This window comes from Melanotaenia boesemani, chromosome 11 (assembly GCF_017639745.1).
Source record: "Melanotaenia boesemani isolate fMelBoe1 chromosome 11, fMelBoe1.pri, whole genome shotgun sequence".
In the NCBI taxonomy this organism is placed as follows: domain Eukaryota; kingdom Metazoa; phylum Chordata; class Actinopteri; order Atheriniformes; family Melanotaeniidae; genus Melanotaenia; species Melanotaenia boesemani.
In genome coordinates this window covers 16,677,524-16,696,055 of record NC_055692.1, presented here as the reverse complement: position 1 = coordinate 16,696,055, position 18,532 = coordinate 16,677,524, and the positions used below count along the sequence as shown (strand labels likewise).

Sequence of the window (18,532 nt, the reverse complement as noted above, 5' to 3'; positions counted from 1 at the left end):
CTGTTCTGTTTGTGGTTTTTTTGTCTTAGGCAGAGGCCGCAGAGTGGGAGTGTTTGTGTCTAAAGGAGGAACAGGAATATTATTCCAGGTCTTAATCTTTGCCAGTAAAGAGCTGCCTCCCAGTGAAGAACTCATGCTGCAACTTCATTCGCTGCTGGCCAAGGTTGGCCTGAAAGGTATGCTTATTGTCACACAAACACACACTCACAGAGTGCCAGTTCTTACACTAGAAATAGACAAATAATATTTGATTTTTACATATTTAAAGTAGTTTTAATTAGTCTCTGTTCTCCTATTGCATGTCTCAATATTTAATGTTAGTTTGGTTTTATCTATACTTTCAAGCAAGATCTTGTAGATGAGAGGAATAACTCTTCATAAGCATAGTGTAAAGGTGTTTTCCTGTGTATGATAATGAAGGGGAAAAAAAGTGAGGAGGTAGACTAAATATTGAAAAAAAAAAAGCACATGCTTTATTATGTCCAAAATGATGTTGCATCTGTGTGTGTTTAGACAGAAAGTTTGGAGTGAAGGCACGTTTGAGTGGAGCTCTGAATGTCACCACCAACCTTATGAAACAGAATCTACAGAATACCAAACTCCTTCTGCCCTGCCTGCAGGTTCTCAGGATTTACTCTGCCAACTGTAAGTGAATAAGTGGCTGTAGACTTCAGAAAGCACATTACAAGTTTATCTGCCTGTCTTGGTCATGAAGCAGATTAAACTCTAGCTATACTAGAAAATATTTTGTTCTGTAAATATATGGACTCCAGTATATATCCAGTTATATTTCTGTGCTTCTGTGACTCTTTTATGTACAGCTGTGAATGCCATTTCATTGGGCAAGAATGGAGTGGTAGAACTTATGTTCAAGATTATCGGACCATACAGCAAGAAGAACACCAGCCTGTATAAGTGAGTGTCTGTTTTAACAAGGCAGCATGAAATATAAGGTATCACAAAATGGGGACATCAATAGTGTACATCTCCTTGGCCTTTATGAGTTATTTAGCATCTCTCAGTGGCGTTTTTTTGACAGACCATATAACCCATTTGTCTTGTTTCAAAATCAACAGGGTAGCTCTGGACGCACTGGGAGCTCTGCTCAAATCCAGTGAGTAATTTGCTTTGTAGCATTCAGTTTATGCTCTTTAGTGGTATAGTAATCTTTTTTTCTATACTATGACGGCGCGGTCATGTCTGTGCACTATAGCTTACCTCTGCCTCTTTTTTTCATCCCCATCTTCAATAGCCTTCTGTATTGCTATGAAGCAAATGTTGTAATATACCATTCCATGTGTTCTCTATATGCTTGAATGTTTTTTCTTTTTGTCTGCCATGCCTTCCATCACTCCATCCCAAATGATAAGTGTTAGTGTTTTATCTGCATCTTCGTCTCCTTCCCTGTGCAGAAACTAATGCTCGTCGTGCAGTGGATGGGGGCCATGTGACCGTCTTGCTTGCTCTGTATCTGGATTGGCATCGCAATGACTCGCGCCATCGTCATATGCTGATTCGTAAAGGTCTGCTGGTCTGCCTTAGGAACATTACTAACATCAAACTTGGTAGGAAGGCATTCCTAGAGGCTGATGGCATGAGGATCCTCTACAACTCATCCACTGTGAGTGAAAAATTGCATATGAATAAGGAGCAATCATAGCAGGCAGAGCACAAACGTGCATCGGGAGGCAACTGCTCTTTACTTTGTGTGTGGTTTTGTTTGTAGGAATGTCTCCCTGTACGAACTTTGGATCCTCTGGTCAACACTTCAAGTCTCATCATGAGAAAATGTTTTCCTAAGAACCGCATGCCTCTGCCTACCATCAAGTCAGCTTTCCACTACCAGCTGCCTCATGTACCTGCTGGAGGGCCTGTGGCCCACCTGTACAACCAGCCTCCTGGAGGTGAGGATACAGGACACATTCACAAAGAAACATACACACGCAATATATCACAGTCTATGTACACAGCTTTCATGATTATACAGTGCAGACATGATTTCATCACACTTGTTTCTGCTAGATTTAATCCATCAGACCATAAAGACACAAATTTTGCTTATATCCCTGGACCAACTAAATGGTTAATGGCAACACTTTTGACACTGCTGCACACAAATATGCCTTTCAGGAAGAACAAGCCATCAGCTCTGCAACGAGCCCTTAAAGAAGGGTAAGACGTACGTAATCCTCAGATTACATAGATTCACTCCCTATTGCCGTCTCATTTACTTCACGCCATCCTATAACTTCACTAATCTAACACATGACATGTGTTAGTAATCAAGATGCTTCATGCACATTGCAAACAGCTTGCTTTTCACAAATAAACATACATACTTGCATTGTTCTCAACTAATATTTTTCCTACATTGTGTCTACAGGCTGTCTGGTGAAATAGTTGAGCTCCTTTCCTCTTCCCTTAAGCTTATTTAAATGAAAAAAAGAAAAGTTTTCTTCTTATCATTATGCCTACATGATGCGTCAGTTCTACATATAAGTTATTTTCCTCCATTTGTAGGAAAATAACAATAGTTTTGTATGTAATACTTATGTATTGTACATTGTTTGGCAAAGTGGTGTCTCATGTTAAGTTCCAGAAACACTGATCTTCTTAATTCAACCAGGTAAAGCAGTGTCAGACTTTTCATTAGTTCATCTTTAATTCATAAATGAAAATGTATGTTCATAATTTCTTCTTTTCTCTTGATCACCCATCTTTTGATCATGGCTGCTCACATATTTATGTTAACATTTCCTTTATTTCTGTCAAAACATAGATTCATTTATGAAGATCATCTGGGACTTCCTATTTGAGTGGCTGTAAATCAGCCCTACACACATTGTTAGGTGGTAATAAACACCCAACTTGGGCAAAAGATGAGATCAGTAATATCTGTGTCTTCATGTGTTGTGTCCAGTGGATGATGTGGTGGATGAAAGCGACGATAATGAAGAGGCAGATACAGATACTGAGAATGACGAAGACGAAAAGGATCAGGGCATTCTGGTAATAATCAACACTGGCATGCCATACAACAGATTTCACATGACAACATTATGTTTATTCACTTTGCAATGAAAATGATGATTATCTTTTCTCTTGATGAAAGGGCTGTCTGTCTTGATTTAAAGCAGAGAAGCCTTGGAAGGCGTGATACAATTTGCAGGATTGTGAATTGTCATTAATAATCACACTTCTTTTAATCTCCAGCAGAGGGCAATCATAAATCAACTATCACAACTCACCAAGGCACACTAAACACTAAACACTACAGTCACTATGCTAACCATGCCAGATGCCACACTCTGCACCTTGTATACAAATGTAAAGTGGCGAGACTTAAGTTTTGTTTCCTTTGTGTTCTGTCAATCAGAATGATGACATAGAAACGGACCTTAACAAGCTACATCCCAAAAGGAGCCTTAGCCGAACGTACGAGGAGTTGAAAGTCTACAGGAGATTCTTCTTAGAGTTATCTGAAGACTTTCAGGTATGTGTTTGCTACTGGACTCTTTGTTGTTGTCGTTAAGTATAGTTCATATTGACTAACTCTATGTTGGAAGTGGTTGGTGTCATGCTTTAGAACAAATCTGGGCCACCTACACTGATGGTTTCACATGATGAGTCAGTAAAACAGAATATAATAACTGGCAAATCTCGTAAACCAATATTTTATACAACAAAGAACATATAACTATTAAATGTTTTAAATTAGACATGAAAAGTTATCTTGAATTTGATGATAGCAACATGTTTTTTTAAAAAAACGTTGGAACGGGGTCATTTTTCCCACTGTGCAGCATCCCCTTTTCTTTTAACAACCACATGTAAACAGCTGCTGGACCCTTGGGAGAGGAATGTTGTCTGATATAGGATTCTAGCTTCTTAGCAGTCCTTCTTCTTTGTCATATTTAACATTTCAAATGGTGAAAAGTTTATGCAGTATGTGATGAAAAAGATGTCGTTTGAATTGATGCATATATTGCTGTAAAACCTTTACACAACTTTCAAGATTGATAAAGCCTTTCCAGATGTGTAGATGTCCAGAAGTCCAGTCCTCGAGAGCTACTATCCTACAACTTATAGATGCATCACTTTTCCAACACACCTGAATCAAATGGATGGCTTGTTACCAGGCCTCTGCAGAACTGAATGAATGAATGCATGAAGAAATTCAACCATTTGATTCAGGTGTGTTGAAGAAGGGACACATCTAAAAGCTATAGGGTAGTAATTCTTGAGGACTGGACTTAGGCACCCCTGCTCTACTCTTTGGTATAAAGTCCATGTTCAAGCTGTTTCCTGTCTGTTATTTTTTTTATATTTGTACCTGTGTTGCTTTTACAGGGGTATAACTTTGACTGTTCAAAGACTACCTCTACCACATCTTCATCAACACCCTTCTCCTCATTATCAGCATCAACTCAATCCTCTCGGCCAATCGTAGTGCCCACAGCTGCAGCCCTGTCCCCAAAACCTATCCCCATACCAACCTCTCAGGAGGGTTACAACTCTATTAAAGGACATTGCACTCAACCATCTCCCTCTGCCCCCACCCCTACCCACACTGCTCCCCTAACACCCCTAGAGCTGGACACAATCCACCTCAGCAAGGACAAAGATAAAAAACAGGATGTCAACGTTGCTACTCCAGATGGACACAGCAACTTGTCCTCTTTCAGCAGATCTCTGCCTCACGGGCAGATGATAGAACAGGAGCTAATGCATCCATTGGAGTGTGTTTCTCTGAAGGACAGCAGGGACCTGAACGCAGAAGAAGGATCAGAGGGTGTCAAACAAGAAGAATCTCCAGTCAACACTACTCGGCACATACATTCCCCTTTACTCTTGGGGGGTATCCCTTCACGCCGTGTGGGAGGAGGAGGCAGTAACTTGGGTTCAGACTGTGGCTCGGAGGGTGCCGAGGATGAAGGGGGAGAAGGTGCCGTTCTGGAGGTGCCAGACACAGCCCTCCTCCTCCCACTGCATGACCCTGACCTTTATGTGGAGATGGTGAAGGGGACACGCTCTGTTCCACAGTACGCTGAAGTGGCCTATCCAGATTACTTTGGCCATGTGGCACCAACATTCAAAGAACCTCTTCTGGAGAGACTTTATGGGGTACAAAGGTAAGGATTTTCTTTATGAGACTGGTGATTAGCAAAAATAATTTTACATAAAATTTAAGGTCTTCTTCAGGCATAAGAGCAGCAGAGTAAAACTGTTTGGGTCTAACTCTGCAGGTCCAAGATATTCCAGGACATTGAGAGGTTGATTCATCCTAATGATATCCTTGATAAAGTAGTTTATGACTTGGACATTTCCAGGTGAGTTTCTCTAAGAGTCTGCTAACTTAAAGCTTTACATTTCTTTGGGTAAAATGTAATTGAAAATAGCTGATTTGCTTTATTTATCATTAAGTATGATAGTCACTTCTTAAAAGTGCCACTTGTCCCTTCTTAATGCTCTCTGTGTTCTTCGTGTGCTTTAGTAATCCCTTGATTGAAGACAATGGTGAATCTCTGAGGTTCAACTCTCAGTTTGAGTCCGGCAACCTCAGGAAGGCAATTCAAGTTAGGAAGTAAGTAGGAAGTATCCACTTTTCTGTGAAGAGTCAACAACATAAATTCTGTTTACAGAACTGACATTTAGAGTTGACATCAACTTTCACAATGTTCATTGTGCTTCTCTCAGCAACTTTTTTTTTCATTTTTATTGAAACTAAGATGTTTTACAAGCTTATTGCTTATGGTTGATGTTGGAGTATATATTTACAGATGAGCTTTTTGTATTTTCCAGACATGAATATGACCTTGTGCTAAATTCAGATATAAACAGCAATCACTACCATCAGTGGTTTTACTTTGAGGTGAGCGGCATGCGTGTTGGGACTACCTACCGCTTTAACATCATCAACTGTGAGAAGTCAAACAGCCAGTTTAATTATGGTGAGATATGCAACAACATCTGGATAAAAACAAAGTGACAAAATGCCCTATAAAGAATATACATTTTCATAGATACTATATGAAATTAGTGAGTCTTAAATGCAACAGACATTAACAAGTTTGTGCATTTGCTTTTGTCATGATGTTTTAATGTTTGTGCATGTATGCGCAGGGATGCAGGTGCTGATGTACTCTGTGCAGGAGGCCATCAGTGGCAGGCCTTGCTGGGTTAGAACTGGAACAGACATCTGCTACTATAAGTGAGTACACACAGAATTTTATAGTCGTGTAGAAATAAATATTGAAGGGAAATAACTGGTAGTATTACAGTTTCATAGAATGAGATCATTTTCATACATTACTTTGATACCCAGTACCATCTACATTTCATTTAGCTGTAGAGCAAACACTTGAGCTTGCTGCATTGGTAAATATTCACAATTTCTTTTTCCTAAAAGTCTCATTTGGATTGGATTTCTTTCTGTCTGCTACACTGTCCCTCCACCTACACACCATTTCTAGGTGGACATATATTTGAAAGTTACATATATCTGTATACACTCCTTCACTTTATTGGCTTTACCTGTCTATTTAATATTCAGCTTTGGCTTCATTGATAACACAATTGATCATTTCTGCCTGTGTCACCAAAACCTTTGGTTCAAAAGTACACAATAAATTTATAAACCTAATGAAGTTAGTGTTCAATGCTGTGCTTTGGGTGCTTCTGTTCATTGATTAGCTGTTACTCATGAGATGTTCCCCCTTGTCCATAGGAATCACTTTGCAAGGAGTTCCATTGCAGCTGGTGGACAAAAAGGAAAGTCCTATTATACACTGACTTTCAGCTCTAGCTTCAGCCACAAGGATGATGTCTGCTACTTTGCCTATCATTACCCATATACATTCTCAACACTTAAGGTAGGGTTACAGTACCAGTAACAGTTTGGATTCCTCATAAAAATGTGAATTCTCATCATTTGTCCTGCAGAAAGAATAGGGGTTGACTCATGTTTTGTTGACTTCATACTCTATATTATCAAACAGTAATTGTTACTTTATACTCTTGTTGTTAAGTATGTCAAGCCCAGAAAACCCCCCAGAGAAAAACTTGATGATCCTGCATCCCCATAGACCAGGGGTGTCCAGCTCCGGTTTTTGAGGACCGCAGGCTGCAGGTTGAATGTCTCCCCGATCTAACATGTGATTCAAATTAAAAGGCTCTCTTCAACATCTTGTTGTCAAGTTCTGCCCAAGCATGTTGACCCATGATCTAATTCATGTGTGCTACAGCAAGAAAAAAAACCTGCTGGACTGCAGCCCTTGAGGACTTTGGACATCCTTGCCATAGACATTGATGGAGCATGTTATCTTGTTGACACTGTATTGCCATTTATATGTGCTTCAATCTTTAATCAGTCTTTACATATGTGCAATAACTTTGCAAAACTAAATATGGCAAAAACAATAGAAAGGTCCAGTCTTACTCAAATACATGTAGCCTGTAGCCAAAGCTAATAGTAGAATTAAAATAAAAATGTAGCTTGATGTAAATGGAAGATGTAAGCAAGTGTGTTATTAAGAGAGAAATAAAAACAAGAATTTGTCATTACATGCAGATGCACCTTTCCAAACTAGAGGATTTGAGGACCCCTCAGATCTACCTGAGGGAGGACGTACTGTGTGAAACCCTTGGTGGGAACAGCTGCCCTCTTCTTACCATCACTGCCATGCCTGAGTCCAACTCCAATGATCACATCTGTCAGTTTAGTAAGTAAATAAATTTAGGTATACATAGTGTACTTATGTATTTATTTACTGCAAAAGATTCATATTTATTTATATATATATATATATATATATATATATATATATATAATCACAGTTATGCTGACCATAATATCTAAACATATAACCCCTTGTGTCATTGTTATCAAAGACCAATCTTACTGACAGATGTAGTTCGTTCTGCTTAGCAATAATATGGGGAGAAGTCCATGACTTCTTTAGCAAAAGGAGTTCTTTGTAGGAAATACACTGTTTAAAATATGAAGGAAATCTACTAATAAATGACCTGAAATGTTCCTTTCTAATAGTCAAGGAACATTAGGATGAAAAATGCCAGATGTAACCAGCGTCTGGGTGCCAGGACACATATTTTTCCCAAATAGGTTTTCACTCTACTATTGTTTACTGATGCTGTTTCTCAGCTGCGAAAAACTTTTAATTAAAGAGCCTTTTTTTCCCCTTTATTCCATCTTTCTGTAAATGTGTTCATGCTTTGCCCTCTCTCATTCTCCCTCTTCAGGGAATCGTCCATTGATCTTCTTGTCAGCCAGAGTGCACCCTGGAGAGACTAATGCCAGCTGGGTAATGAAGGGCACGCTGGAATTTCTGATGGGTACCAGCCCACTGGCAGTCAGCCTGAGAGAGGCCTTCATCTTCAAGATAGTTCCCATGCTCAACCCTGATGGAGTTGTAAATGGAAAGTGAGTACAAAAGATGGAACAATATTAACACACCCTTACAACTTTCAGGAATACACTCATCTGCTGAACCTGGGCCTGCACGATGGTCACAGCTTTATGTACATTAACACACATTAAAACTTGTCTAAAAAGATTCTTTAGCTGTTGCTTTGTTGTTTTCTACTCTGTATCGTTCCCCTTCTCTGCCATCTCCTTTCTGCTGTAGTCATCGTTGTTCTCTGAGTGGAGAGGATTTGAATCGCCAGTGGCAGAACCCCAATCCTGAGCTCCACCCCACCATCTACCATACTAAGAGCCTGCTGCAGTATCTTGTACACATACAAAAGGCACCACTGGTATGACCTCTAATTAACTGGAATTAAATGACTTTTGCACTGTGGAACATAATTTCTCATTAACCTCTTTTTAACTGCCGAAACCTCCTGTTCGCTTCACATTCTGTTCACCTGCATGGCCACAATGTTTAACATCAAATGAAGTTTTATCACAAACAACACCCTCTTTTGGTTTCTGTTACACTTTGTAAACACAAGTTAGATTTAGTAAGCTGTTACTGGTTTACAGTAGAAATGGTACAATGCAGTCTCATTTATTATGTTTTTGATAATAGTACAACCTCACTCAGTTTATCTTTTCTGTTTTTTTTTTTAAGATTATGCGCGTTGTGTTATAACCTCCTCTGTTTCCCTTCTGTCTCTGTGTGCTTCTCTTTGTGTGTATACATGCATAGGTGTTCTGTGATTACCACGGCCATTCCAGGAAAAAGAACGTGTTCATGTATGGCTGCAGCGTGAAGGAGACAGTCTGGCAGACTGATATCACTGCATCTTCAAGCGACTTACAGGAGGACCTTGGATACAGGGTAAACACACACACAGAACACACAAATATGCCTCTAAGTAGGGGATCTTACCCCCAGCTCTCTATTATTTCTCAATCCAATCACTTTTATGTGTACTAAGTTCATTAGCCAGCCATGAGATCAACATATTTTAAGTTATCCTCTTCCTGTTTATCTTTCTGTATGTTTTTTTTTTTTTTTTACTCTTATCAGCTTGTATCTGACAAACATACTTAAATTACTTTTACTTTTTGAGTTTCAGTAAAGGAGCACAAAACTCAAACATAGAGATTAGTGATCTGTGTTAGTTTGTTATCAGTTGACCTCTGCTGACCAAAGTAATGCAAACCGAACTTTTATTCCGACCCAGTTGTGCATAAATGCGAAGGAAAGTCTCAACAACTGCAACCCCCATTTTTGAGACCATGAAACTTCATGTTAAGTTCTGCTCTGTTAAATTAGGATCTCAGGTCTGGGAAGCAGAAAGATGTGCATATAGCAGTGTTTCTCATGGGTTTTGTGGTGGCAGGGGTTGAGGCGGCCGATTGACGGCGGCAGCAGCCAGTTTACGGCTGGGGGAGGGAATATCGCCGTGCGCGATATAGAGAGAAGGGGGTAAATTAACTTGACCTTCTTGGGAAGCAGGTGTTTTCTTGGGGTGGAGGGGGAGTTGTTGTTAATCTAATTGTAGGGGAAAGGCTGAGATAGGCTCTAAGCATTCAGGGCAAAGAGTAAAAACTCACCAAAGATTTAGTTTTTTTTTCATTGCGGCAATTAATTTTGTCCACTGCTGCTGCTGTGTGAAAACACCACCATGCACACCTACACTATAATATTTACGCATTTTTCAATTTTCAGACGCTTCCTAAGATCCTGTCCCAGATTGCTCCAGCCTTCAGCATGGCTAGTTGCAGCTTTGTTGTGGAGCGCTCCAAAGAAGCAACTGCCCGTGTTGTTGTATGGAGAGAGATTGGAGTGCAGCGCAGCTATACTATGGAGAGTACACTCTGTGGCTGTGACCAAGGCAAATATAAGGTATGTGTGTATTGTGTTTAGGCACATAAACGATCTGTCTTGTTTAATACAGTTTATTACAGTGACATGCTCATTTGAATTTTTTGTTGATGTTGTAATAACAGATTTTTTCCCCCACTATATATGATAATTATAAAGCTGTTTAGGGGAAGGTGCCTTCATAAATTTCCAAATGGCCACAAGGTGGAAGTGTGGTGTTATTTTTTGCAGTCTCTCTCTCCCTTTGATTATTCACTATTCCTTTTCCTTCCTCCTTTTTTGCGTCATTATCTTCTTCATGTCTCTCCACTCCAGTGGATTTCTTTCCTATTGAATTTTGCCAATGTCAACATCTAATGTATTCAGAGTTCTTGGATGCTTCCACCTCCTCCTGTGTGAAAGTGTTTGTCCAGATGTGCAGGAACTGATGTCTGAATTTTAGTTCCAAATCTCCGCAGTCAGGCCAAGTGAAGACCGTCCTAGTTGTGCTCTGGGGAAAAAAAGAGCATTTTTTGGTTGAGCTGGAGGTTAACTTTGTGTGTGGCTATTCCTTTTAAAGTCTTCATTCACTTGTTTGATTGAACAGAATATTTAACTTGTATATCAAACTGTCAAAAAGGTCATTTAAAAAACATAGTAATAGTACACACATTTTAAAGTTTATTTAAGTTGGAACTAGTTATTTCAGAATATATATGGAAACTGTACAAAGTTGCATGTGTGATTTATTTATTTATTTATTTTTCTTCTGTGAAAAGATGTGTGTTTTAAGTGTTTTTGATGTCAGTTTTTTTCCCCCCCCAGGGTCTTCAAATAGGCACCAGAGAGCTGGAGGAGATGGGAGCTCAGTTCTGTATGGCTCTGCTGAGACTGAAGAGGCTGACGGGACTCCGTAATCACCAGAATCTGCTGGATTTGGAGAGCGATATCATTGGGACGCATACGAAAGCAGTCAGGTTTGTAATGAGGAACTTGTTGCAAAGTGTCACATGCAAATCTTAATTTATGTAACACCTGGAACTTGATGTGAGATATTTGCAGAAGCTGGTGGGGTTTGACGTTATGTAAATACACAGACAGTAAAGTTTCTTTTCATCGTAAGCAAACCTTTTCTTTTGTCTTCAGGCTTTTCTTCACATTTCTGCACATTTCTCAAAGTGGACTGGAAAATTGAAAAGCCTCCATTTACATGTCTTTAGTCGTCAAATTCAGAACTCTGCATCAGGACAAATCATTCACTTAACATTTTTGCATTATTTAGGTCTGTCTGATAGTATACACAACATAGTCATTAGAAATGTTTGTAAAAATACTGCAATTAATGCAACCCAAGCAGATCCTAAATATGTTCATAACTTATGTATTTAATGTATTTATTTAATAGATGCATATTAATGAACATAAAATATGCCAAAATTAGCCAGTGGCTACTTTCCATCTATAGTTCCTGAGAGATCAAAGAAATATAAAATTAGTTTACAACAATAATGACAAAAATCATCCACACAATCCAAAACTTGAGACATAAGACATAAATACAAAAATAGACATTGGTGGTTACATGTCTGGTTTGAGTTTTGTTTTAAACATTTTGACTGTGACAGTCTCTAGTATCAGCTGAGCTGCTTTTCCAAATTTCAGTTCACTTAAATGATGGCACTTGTTGACTGTGCGTCTATAAGTGACTACACAGTCGCCTCTAATAAAGGCTCTGGTTATTTTATCCCTGGATTTAAACTTGATAAATACATGCAAGGATGGTTCGAGAGAGTCCATGCAAAACCTTATAAATCAAACTTGCAAGTTAAAATTGAAAAAAAATTCAAGATTTATAATATTGTGTTTCTGAAGTTTTAGACAATATTGAAACAAAATTAAATTTTATGGGACAAAGTTATAAAATGAAGCGCTCTGATCAGATGTACAATACCTTTCAAAATGTCTTTTTTAGTTAGTTTCCTTGTGGAAAAAAAAGGTATGTTTTTACGTTTCATTCAACTCTATTTGTAAATAACAAATCTATTTTAGTTTTAGTTTGATTAGTTACACGAGTTGGCATTTCGACTTAATTGAACCATGTTAGAAAGGTCAGTTATCTCTTAATTTTTTCTTTTTCTCTTATTGTCCCAGTTAATAATTGCCAGTTAAGATTACTTCTTTACTAGGACAGCAAGACTTCAAAAGTAATTTCCACTGATCATAAAAGGCTGCCATGTCAGGTGAAGAACTGACCAACCAGGTTTCTGTAAATCCAATAAAGTCAACATTAGATTGTATCAACAAATGCGCCAATTGTTCTTGTTTTGAAATTATGCTTCGAACATTCACGTGTCCACCCAGTAGGCCTTTGGGTTGCTTGATTAAGTGTCAGGAAAAAAATTTTTTGTGAATGTTTCTTCATAATTGGATTACATTCTTTAGTGAGCTTTTCCATATTCCAAATTAGTGTTCACACAGATTTGGCCTTCGTTATACTGACTTGTACCCCTATAATGCTTTATAGAGAAATTAAGTCTAAATAAATTTGACCTGGTAAAGCCATCTCCTCTTTGGTGGTGGGTGTAGCTAGTGATGAAAGAGGCCCAGGAAGCCATGAGGGAAGCCCAGCTAGCAGTGGAGAAGGCCTGGGAAGCCCAGGAAGTAATGTTGGGCATCTCGTAAGCTTTGAACAATCACCATAAGATGGACAATTCTCAAAAAAGGTTTAGATGATGGTCCATTTTTAGTTGGGGGTGGTTTTGCATGGCCATCATGAAGTACTTTTGTGAAGGGAAAGTTTTGAGTCATATTGACAAGGCAGGGCAAGTTTATTTGTATAGCACATTTCATGAATAAGACAATTCAAAGTGCTTTACATAAAACATTAAAAGCATTACAGTGGGGTGCAGGAAGCAATAACAAGTGCATTAAAAACAAACTTTAAAAGAAATTACATAAAAACAGAAAGAAAAAAACTAAAATAAAACAGATAAAATGCAAGAAATAAAGTTCCAGTGTAGGAAATTTAACAGTTGCTGAGAGTTTCAGCAGGCCTGCATTTTTCTATTTGTCCACATTTGTGGAGCATAAAAGCTGAACACTGCCTCTCCATATTTAGTTCTGACTCTGGGAACAGAAAGTAGCTTTGACCCTGATAACCTGAAGGATCTGATTGGTTCATAACGAACCAGAAGATCCTGAATGGATTTTAGTCCTAAACTATTTAGGTCTTTGTAAACTTCTGCACTGGCAGAGCAGAGGACTTGGTTTTCATCCTTTTTCCGAGGACATGTGAAGCACACCAACAAGTAAAGAGATATGAAAGCAAATAACAGGCAGGATATATGCCATGGTCTTTTTATACTTTTTAGCCTTTTAAAAAGCCTTTTTTTTGGTAAAGACACAGGATCTTCCAGACTGTGTGTCTACACCATGAGAGCCATCTTGATTACATCATCCAGGACACTTAATTAGGGATTTAGCAAAAATGTTATTAAACTCTAAAGTCTGTTTTGTTTCCCCCAGCTCACTGTGTGATTTAATCTGTAAGATTATTTGCATTTAGTGGAAGGAGTTGAGACCCTCCATGATGCACGTTAAAGCTGTGTGAAAACATCGTCAGTGTTACTGGGATAACACAGTGTTGCTGTGTAATTCGACATTGGTGCTTATATTTGTGCTTTTGAGGCAGCTACAGTTTGTTAGTGATGTGTGACACAGGTAGACTGACAGTCTGGGTCTTTGCAACTGAACAACCCATGAAACAAATAGGCAGGGGACAGGAGAGGTTTTCAGAGCCACATCGAGTAGTCAGTGACTCAGGATTGCACAGTGTGGATTAAATGCACATTGAATATGTAAACTAGCCTCCCTGTCTGCATGGCCAGAATACATTTGCATGCTATTATTCACTTAAGTATCACTGAATTCAAGGAAAACTGCACTGACTGTGTTTATAGTTCAGCTGTAGGACAGATGTTAATCTTGCTACTCCACCCAGTAGCATTTAATTAAAAATTCTGCAGACCAACTATATGTTTTATATCCTTGGATTTTTTTAAGCTTACAACTGCAGTGCTGAGTGAATAATAAAATCTAATTAAAATGACAAACCATTTACCCCTTTAAATTACCGGTAAAAGCAATCATCCATTCACCATTCGTCCAAAAACAATTAAATATTGGTGGCAGGTTTGTTGTTTTAATGAAGAAAAATATCATTTCTTTTATGGTTCCAGTTTTTTAAAGTCTTTCTTTCTTTAAATTTGTATGTTGCTTTTTACAAGAGAAAAATGATGGTTTTAAAAGATGGTTGCTTCTGTTCTCAAGGTCATGCAAACACAGGCTGAAACTTGGAAATGTTTGCATGTTTTATCTTTAGTAAAATGAACTGTTCGGTGGTTTTGAGAAATTGTCAGGTGCTTGTGCTGTTTTCTGACATTTTACAGACTAAACAATTAACCATTTGTTAATTACAAAGTTGATATATAATACAATCCTGAAATAATTATAGATGAGCAGCCACAAGTCAAATATAGTTTCTATTTATAATGAAAATATTTAATGGGAAAGTATTGTTTCTGCTGGAATTAGGAAGTAATGAAGTTGTGGGTAAATAAACAAATATTAACTCTACACATAGGTTCCAAACATAATATACACCCATTCAACAAAAGGTAATTGTAGCCAAGTTTTTTAGTCTTTATCCATGTTTTAAATGAAATGCATCAGACTGATTCAGCATTGCTCTTCTTCATCCTTAAAAAAACAAAAACAAAATAAAAATAAACCCTTACCACAGAGCTTCACTGGATTTCTAATAATAATTTCTAAAGAAGACTGAAATGATCAGTGAAGAAATATGTGGTCCACACAGATTAGATGTTTCTTCATTCAACACTGCCACTAAATTATTAAACGTGGTCCTATGAAAGCTGTGACCACCAGGGTTATCTTCATTTCTTTTTATTTTACAAGGTCAGCGTATCTCAACAAAAGATTTGTGAAAGCAGTTGATTGAGAGGAATGGCTTTATACACAAAACCACTTAATGCTTACATCTCTTTCTGCCAGTATCTCCCAGTCTCTCTCTTACTAACCTATCTACTCTCATATTGATATATTCATTCATCATTTATGTGTCTGATCATTAAGGGAGTCCAAAAGTGTTTGAGTGAGTACCCTGTGGGTTTGGTTGCTCTCTTCCTGGATTTATGGCTTTATGCGTGGGGCTTGGTATACTAGCACTTACCATATAATAGGGCATACAAACGATGATTGTGGACACTGGGAGGCGTCTCTTGGTATTCATAAATGTGTGGATTTGGGAATAAGTTTTTATTTATTTATTAATTTAGTTTGTTTTGTTTTGTTTCTTGGGTTAAAAGACATAGTTTAAAATTGTGGAGGTTGGATTTCTGCATGTTTATGAAGGCCACTGAGGTCTTCATGTCTCATTGACATACATAATGTTGTATGTTGGATGACTGCAGCTGGTTAATCCTGAAAAATAAGCTGGGTTTGATATTGCTATAATGGCTTATAGTGGTTGATACACAACTTTCTTAATCTGTTTGGATAACATTTTGTCCATGATTACACACACGCTTACTGTACATGTACTGATGCACAATTTTCCTGTATCTCCGTCTGTCTCATGCACTCACACTGTAGGGAGATTGGTGGGAGCTCATTGTCTGAGCCCCCTGATCGACTGTCTCCTTGGGATCACATTTCAGACCATTAACACCATTAAAAACCCACTAAAGCCACTAAAACCTCAAAGAAACAGCAACCATTTAACCATTAAGACCCATAGGAAAAAAAAAAACAGCCTAACTGGAGAAAGCTCATAAGCACCGTTTGTTAGCAGCCTAAATTTTATTATGATTTATAAATGCATGTAAATATCTAGAATTGTTTAGTGTCAGCGTCTTTTGTTGGAAGGTTTTTAAAAGTTATTAGATGATGGGCAAGAATTGAACCAGTGGCCATTTTACTAATTTATCATTCAGATAATTTGTTTAGCAAAACTATAACTTCATCTGTTTCCAGTTTAACAAGAGATTTGCTGCCTTTCCTGTTTGGTGTCCAAATACCAGTAAAAACTGACAAAACAAGAGATTTGACTTCACACATACTACAGAAATGGATTAAATAATTATTATCCACATATTCATATTTGGTTTCATGTTCTTAAAATGAATGCAACATAATAAAAAATGTTCTTTTTTATTTGTAAATGAAAAAGCTTGCTGGTGACTTTTAATCAGTTAAATCTTTATCTGTAACAAATCGGTTACAATGATGGCTTTTGTTTCTTTGGTTATTCAGCAGCTGCTCAACTACCTATGTGTTGGAAGAGGACGAGCCATCCTTTCTGGAGGCGATAGACTACAGCGCAGAAAGCGATGAGGATGCAGAGGCTGAAAACGAGCTGGCTGGCGAAGTTAACGAGAATCAGGATCAGCTGTCGGACTCTGAAACTAATCACAGAGACCAGTGCTGAGATGTTCATCACCACTTTACTTGGCAGTTTTAATGGAAAGTGAAAGACTGTCTTTGGCTTCTCACTTTTTTTTGGTGAATATTGCTTAGTGGCACACCTTAGATAGATTCATGTTTCAGCCCAACATACCTGATGCATTGCTGAAGGTGCACACCCCACCTGCCTTTCTATTAAGATACACTTGTATAAGCAACAGTAAGTTTAAGGATGGATCTCAATGAATGTCTTCACTTTTTAGCACCATATTATAGCCTTCATAAACCTCAGACACCATACAGCCTCTGAGATTCACATGTAAATAAATCAAGCTGCAAACAGCAGGTACCACCCATGCTTAACTTAAACACTTGCCCAAATAGCCGTGGGCTCTGTAGTTTCTTTTTAAACCCCTCTCACTTATGACAGTGATTGATTAAAAAAAATGCCTCTGAGTAGCAGAGGAAAGCTATATCTCCTGCTCTAACCAGATCAGAGAGAAATCTGCTTTATCTAATATCACATCATCTATTTATCTAGATTGTCCCAGAACAACAAAAATCTCATATGCAACTACACCTAGGCAGACTTGCCACCTTTTCTCACCTGTAACCTCTCCCCCCCCTAGACCACAGTGCATACACTCATGTGCTGTTTGCCTTCCTCTTTCCAAACCTATATCACATGAATGTTCATGTCTTCACGAAGACAGACCTTGTATACTAGATAAATGCAGATGTAAACACCACAGGTGTAGTTGGTCTTTCTTGGTCACGTACAGGTGTTAGACATTTAGATGGAATGTAAGCTATTCACATGTACTGTCAGTGTTGCTGTTGTTTTAATAATAGATGGTATTCTAAAGCAGTAACGAGCAAGCATGAGCCGCAGTGATCAGAAAACCTTTTTTTGCACTTAAAGAGTAGACGTGAAACAAAGACAAGCAAACTGAATGAGCGTTTACTCACTTTACACATCACAATTACTCACATCTGAAGTTCTCAGAGCTCAGCCCAAAGCTGATGGTCACACTGCTGTGATGGTTATAAAAGAATATACTGGAATTTGCCTCCTTTTTATTTTTTCTCCTGTTTGTACATTTTGTGGATTTGCTGCCGAGAGTCCCATGCAGAAAACAGATGGTGCTGTGTATCAAGAGTGTGAAATAGTTTTTTTTTTTTTTTTTTTTACTTCATGGAAATGTGCTTCTTTTGCATTTTTACAGATGGCGCATGGCTGGCTTTTTTCTTTTTTGTAATTTATTAAGTTTCTAGAATGCATCCTGTGTGTTTGTATATAAGTATTTTTCATTGTGTGAGTGCAAATATATGTGTGCAGGAGAGTTATTCCATTATTCAGCTCAGCTAATGCTCTTAAAGTGTGTTTCTTCTTTCAATTTGATTATCCACTTTCACTCTCCTTTACTCCTTCCAATCATTTTCTTTTTTTCCCATCTAAACCTTTTTCACTCTTCTTCTTCTTTGTTCTTTTTTTTTTTTTTTGCTCTATGTCTTTTCATATTTTGCTCTTGAGCATCTTACAAACATTGGGAGTATGTGTGTACCTGCGAATGTGAGCTCATGTTACATTAGAGTCGTGTGTGTGTGCTAATATATTTATGTTTGAAGCTGTTTATGTTGACACAGTTGTTGGCTATTTTGCTTTATTTCTTTTGTAGTAAACAGTCAAAGGTAGCAGTTGCTTTTAAGTTAAATGTGTGAGAGAAAGTTGAAGTTAAGAGTGAAAGCATGGGAAATAAACCCTGAACACAAAA

The 18,532-nt window shown here is 38.0% G+C and overlaps 1 protein-coding gene across 3 annotated transcripts in view; it reads left to right on the top strand.

Annotated features, from left to right (window-relative positions):
* Positions 1-18,532, top strand: part of agtpbp1 (ATP/GTP binding carboxypeptidase 1) — a 27,960-nt gene extending 9,428 nt beyond the window's left edge. For 2 of the 3 annotated variants that reach the window (XM_041999949.1, XM_041999951.1), the window contains 21 exons: positions 30-176; positions 514-645; positions 822-915; positions 1,077-1,114; positions 1,413-1,621; positions 1,727-1,904; positions 2,921-3,009; positions 3,377-3,493; positions 4,351-5,132; positions 5,247-5,330; positions 5,495-5,584; positions 5,803-5,951; positions 6,124-6,211; positions 6,728-6,872; positions 7,571-7,721; positions 8,260-8,440; positions 8,646-8,775; positions 9,171-9,302; positions 10,140-10,316; positions 11,100-11,251; positions 16,608-18,532. In XM_041999949.1, the coding sequence (XP_041855883.1) occupies positions 30-176; positions 514-645; positions 822-915; positions 1,077-1,114; positions 1,413-1,621; positions 1,727-1,904; positions 2,921-3,009; positions 3,377-3,493; positions 4,351-5,132; positions 5,247-5,330; positions 5,495-5,584; positions 5,803-5,951; positions 6,124-6,211; positions 6,728-6,872; positions 7,571-7,721; positions 8,260-8,440; positions 8,646-8,775; positions 9,171-9,302; positions 10,140-10,316; positions 11,100-11,251; positions 16,608-16,782 (3,440 nt within the window). In that variant the 3' untranslated portion in view covers positions 16,783-18,532. The remainder of the gene's footprint in view (positions 1-29; positions 177-513; positions 646-821; positions 916-1,076; positions 1,115-1,412; positions 1,622-1,726; positions 1,905-2,920; positions 3,010-3,376; positions 3,494-4,350; positions 5,133-5,246; positions 5,331-5,494; positions 5,585-5,802; positions 5,952-6,123; positions 6,212-6,727; positions 6,873-7,570; positions 7,722-8,259; positions 8,441-8,645; positions 8,776-9,170; positions 9,303-10,139; positions 10,317-11,099; positions 11,252-16,607) is intronic. The other variant, XM_041999950.1, reaches the window with a different exon arrangement.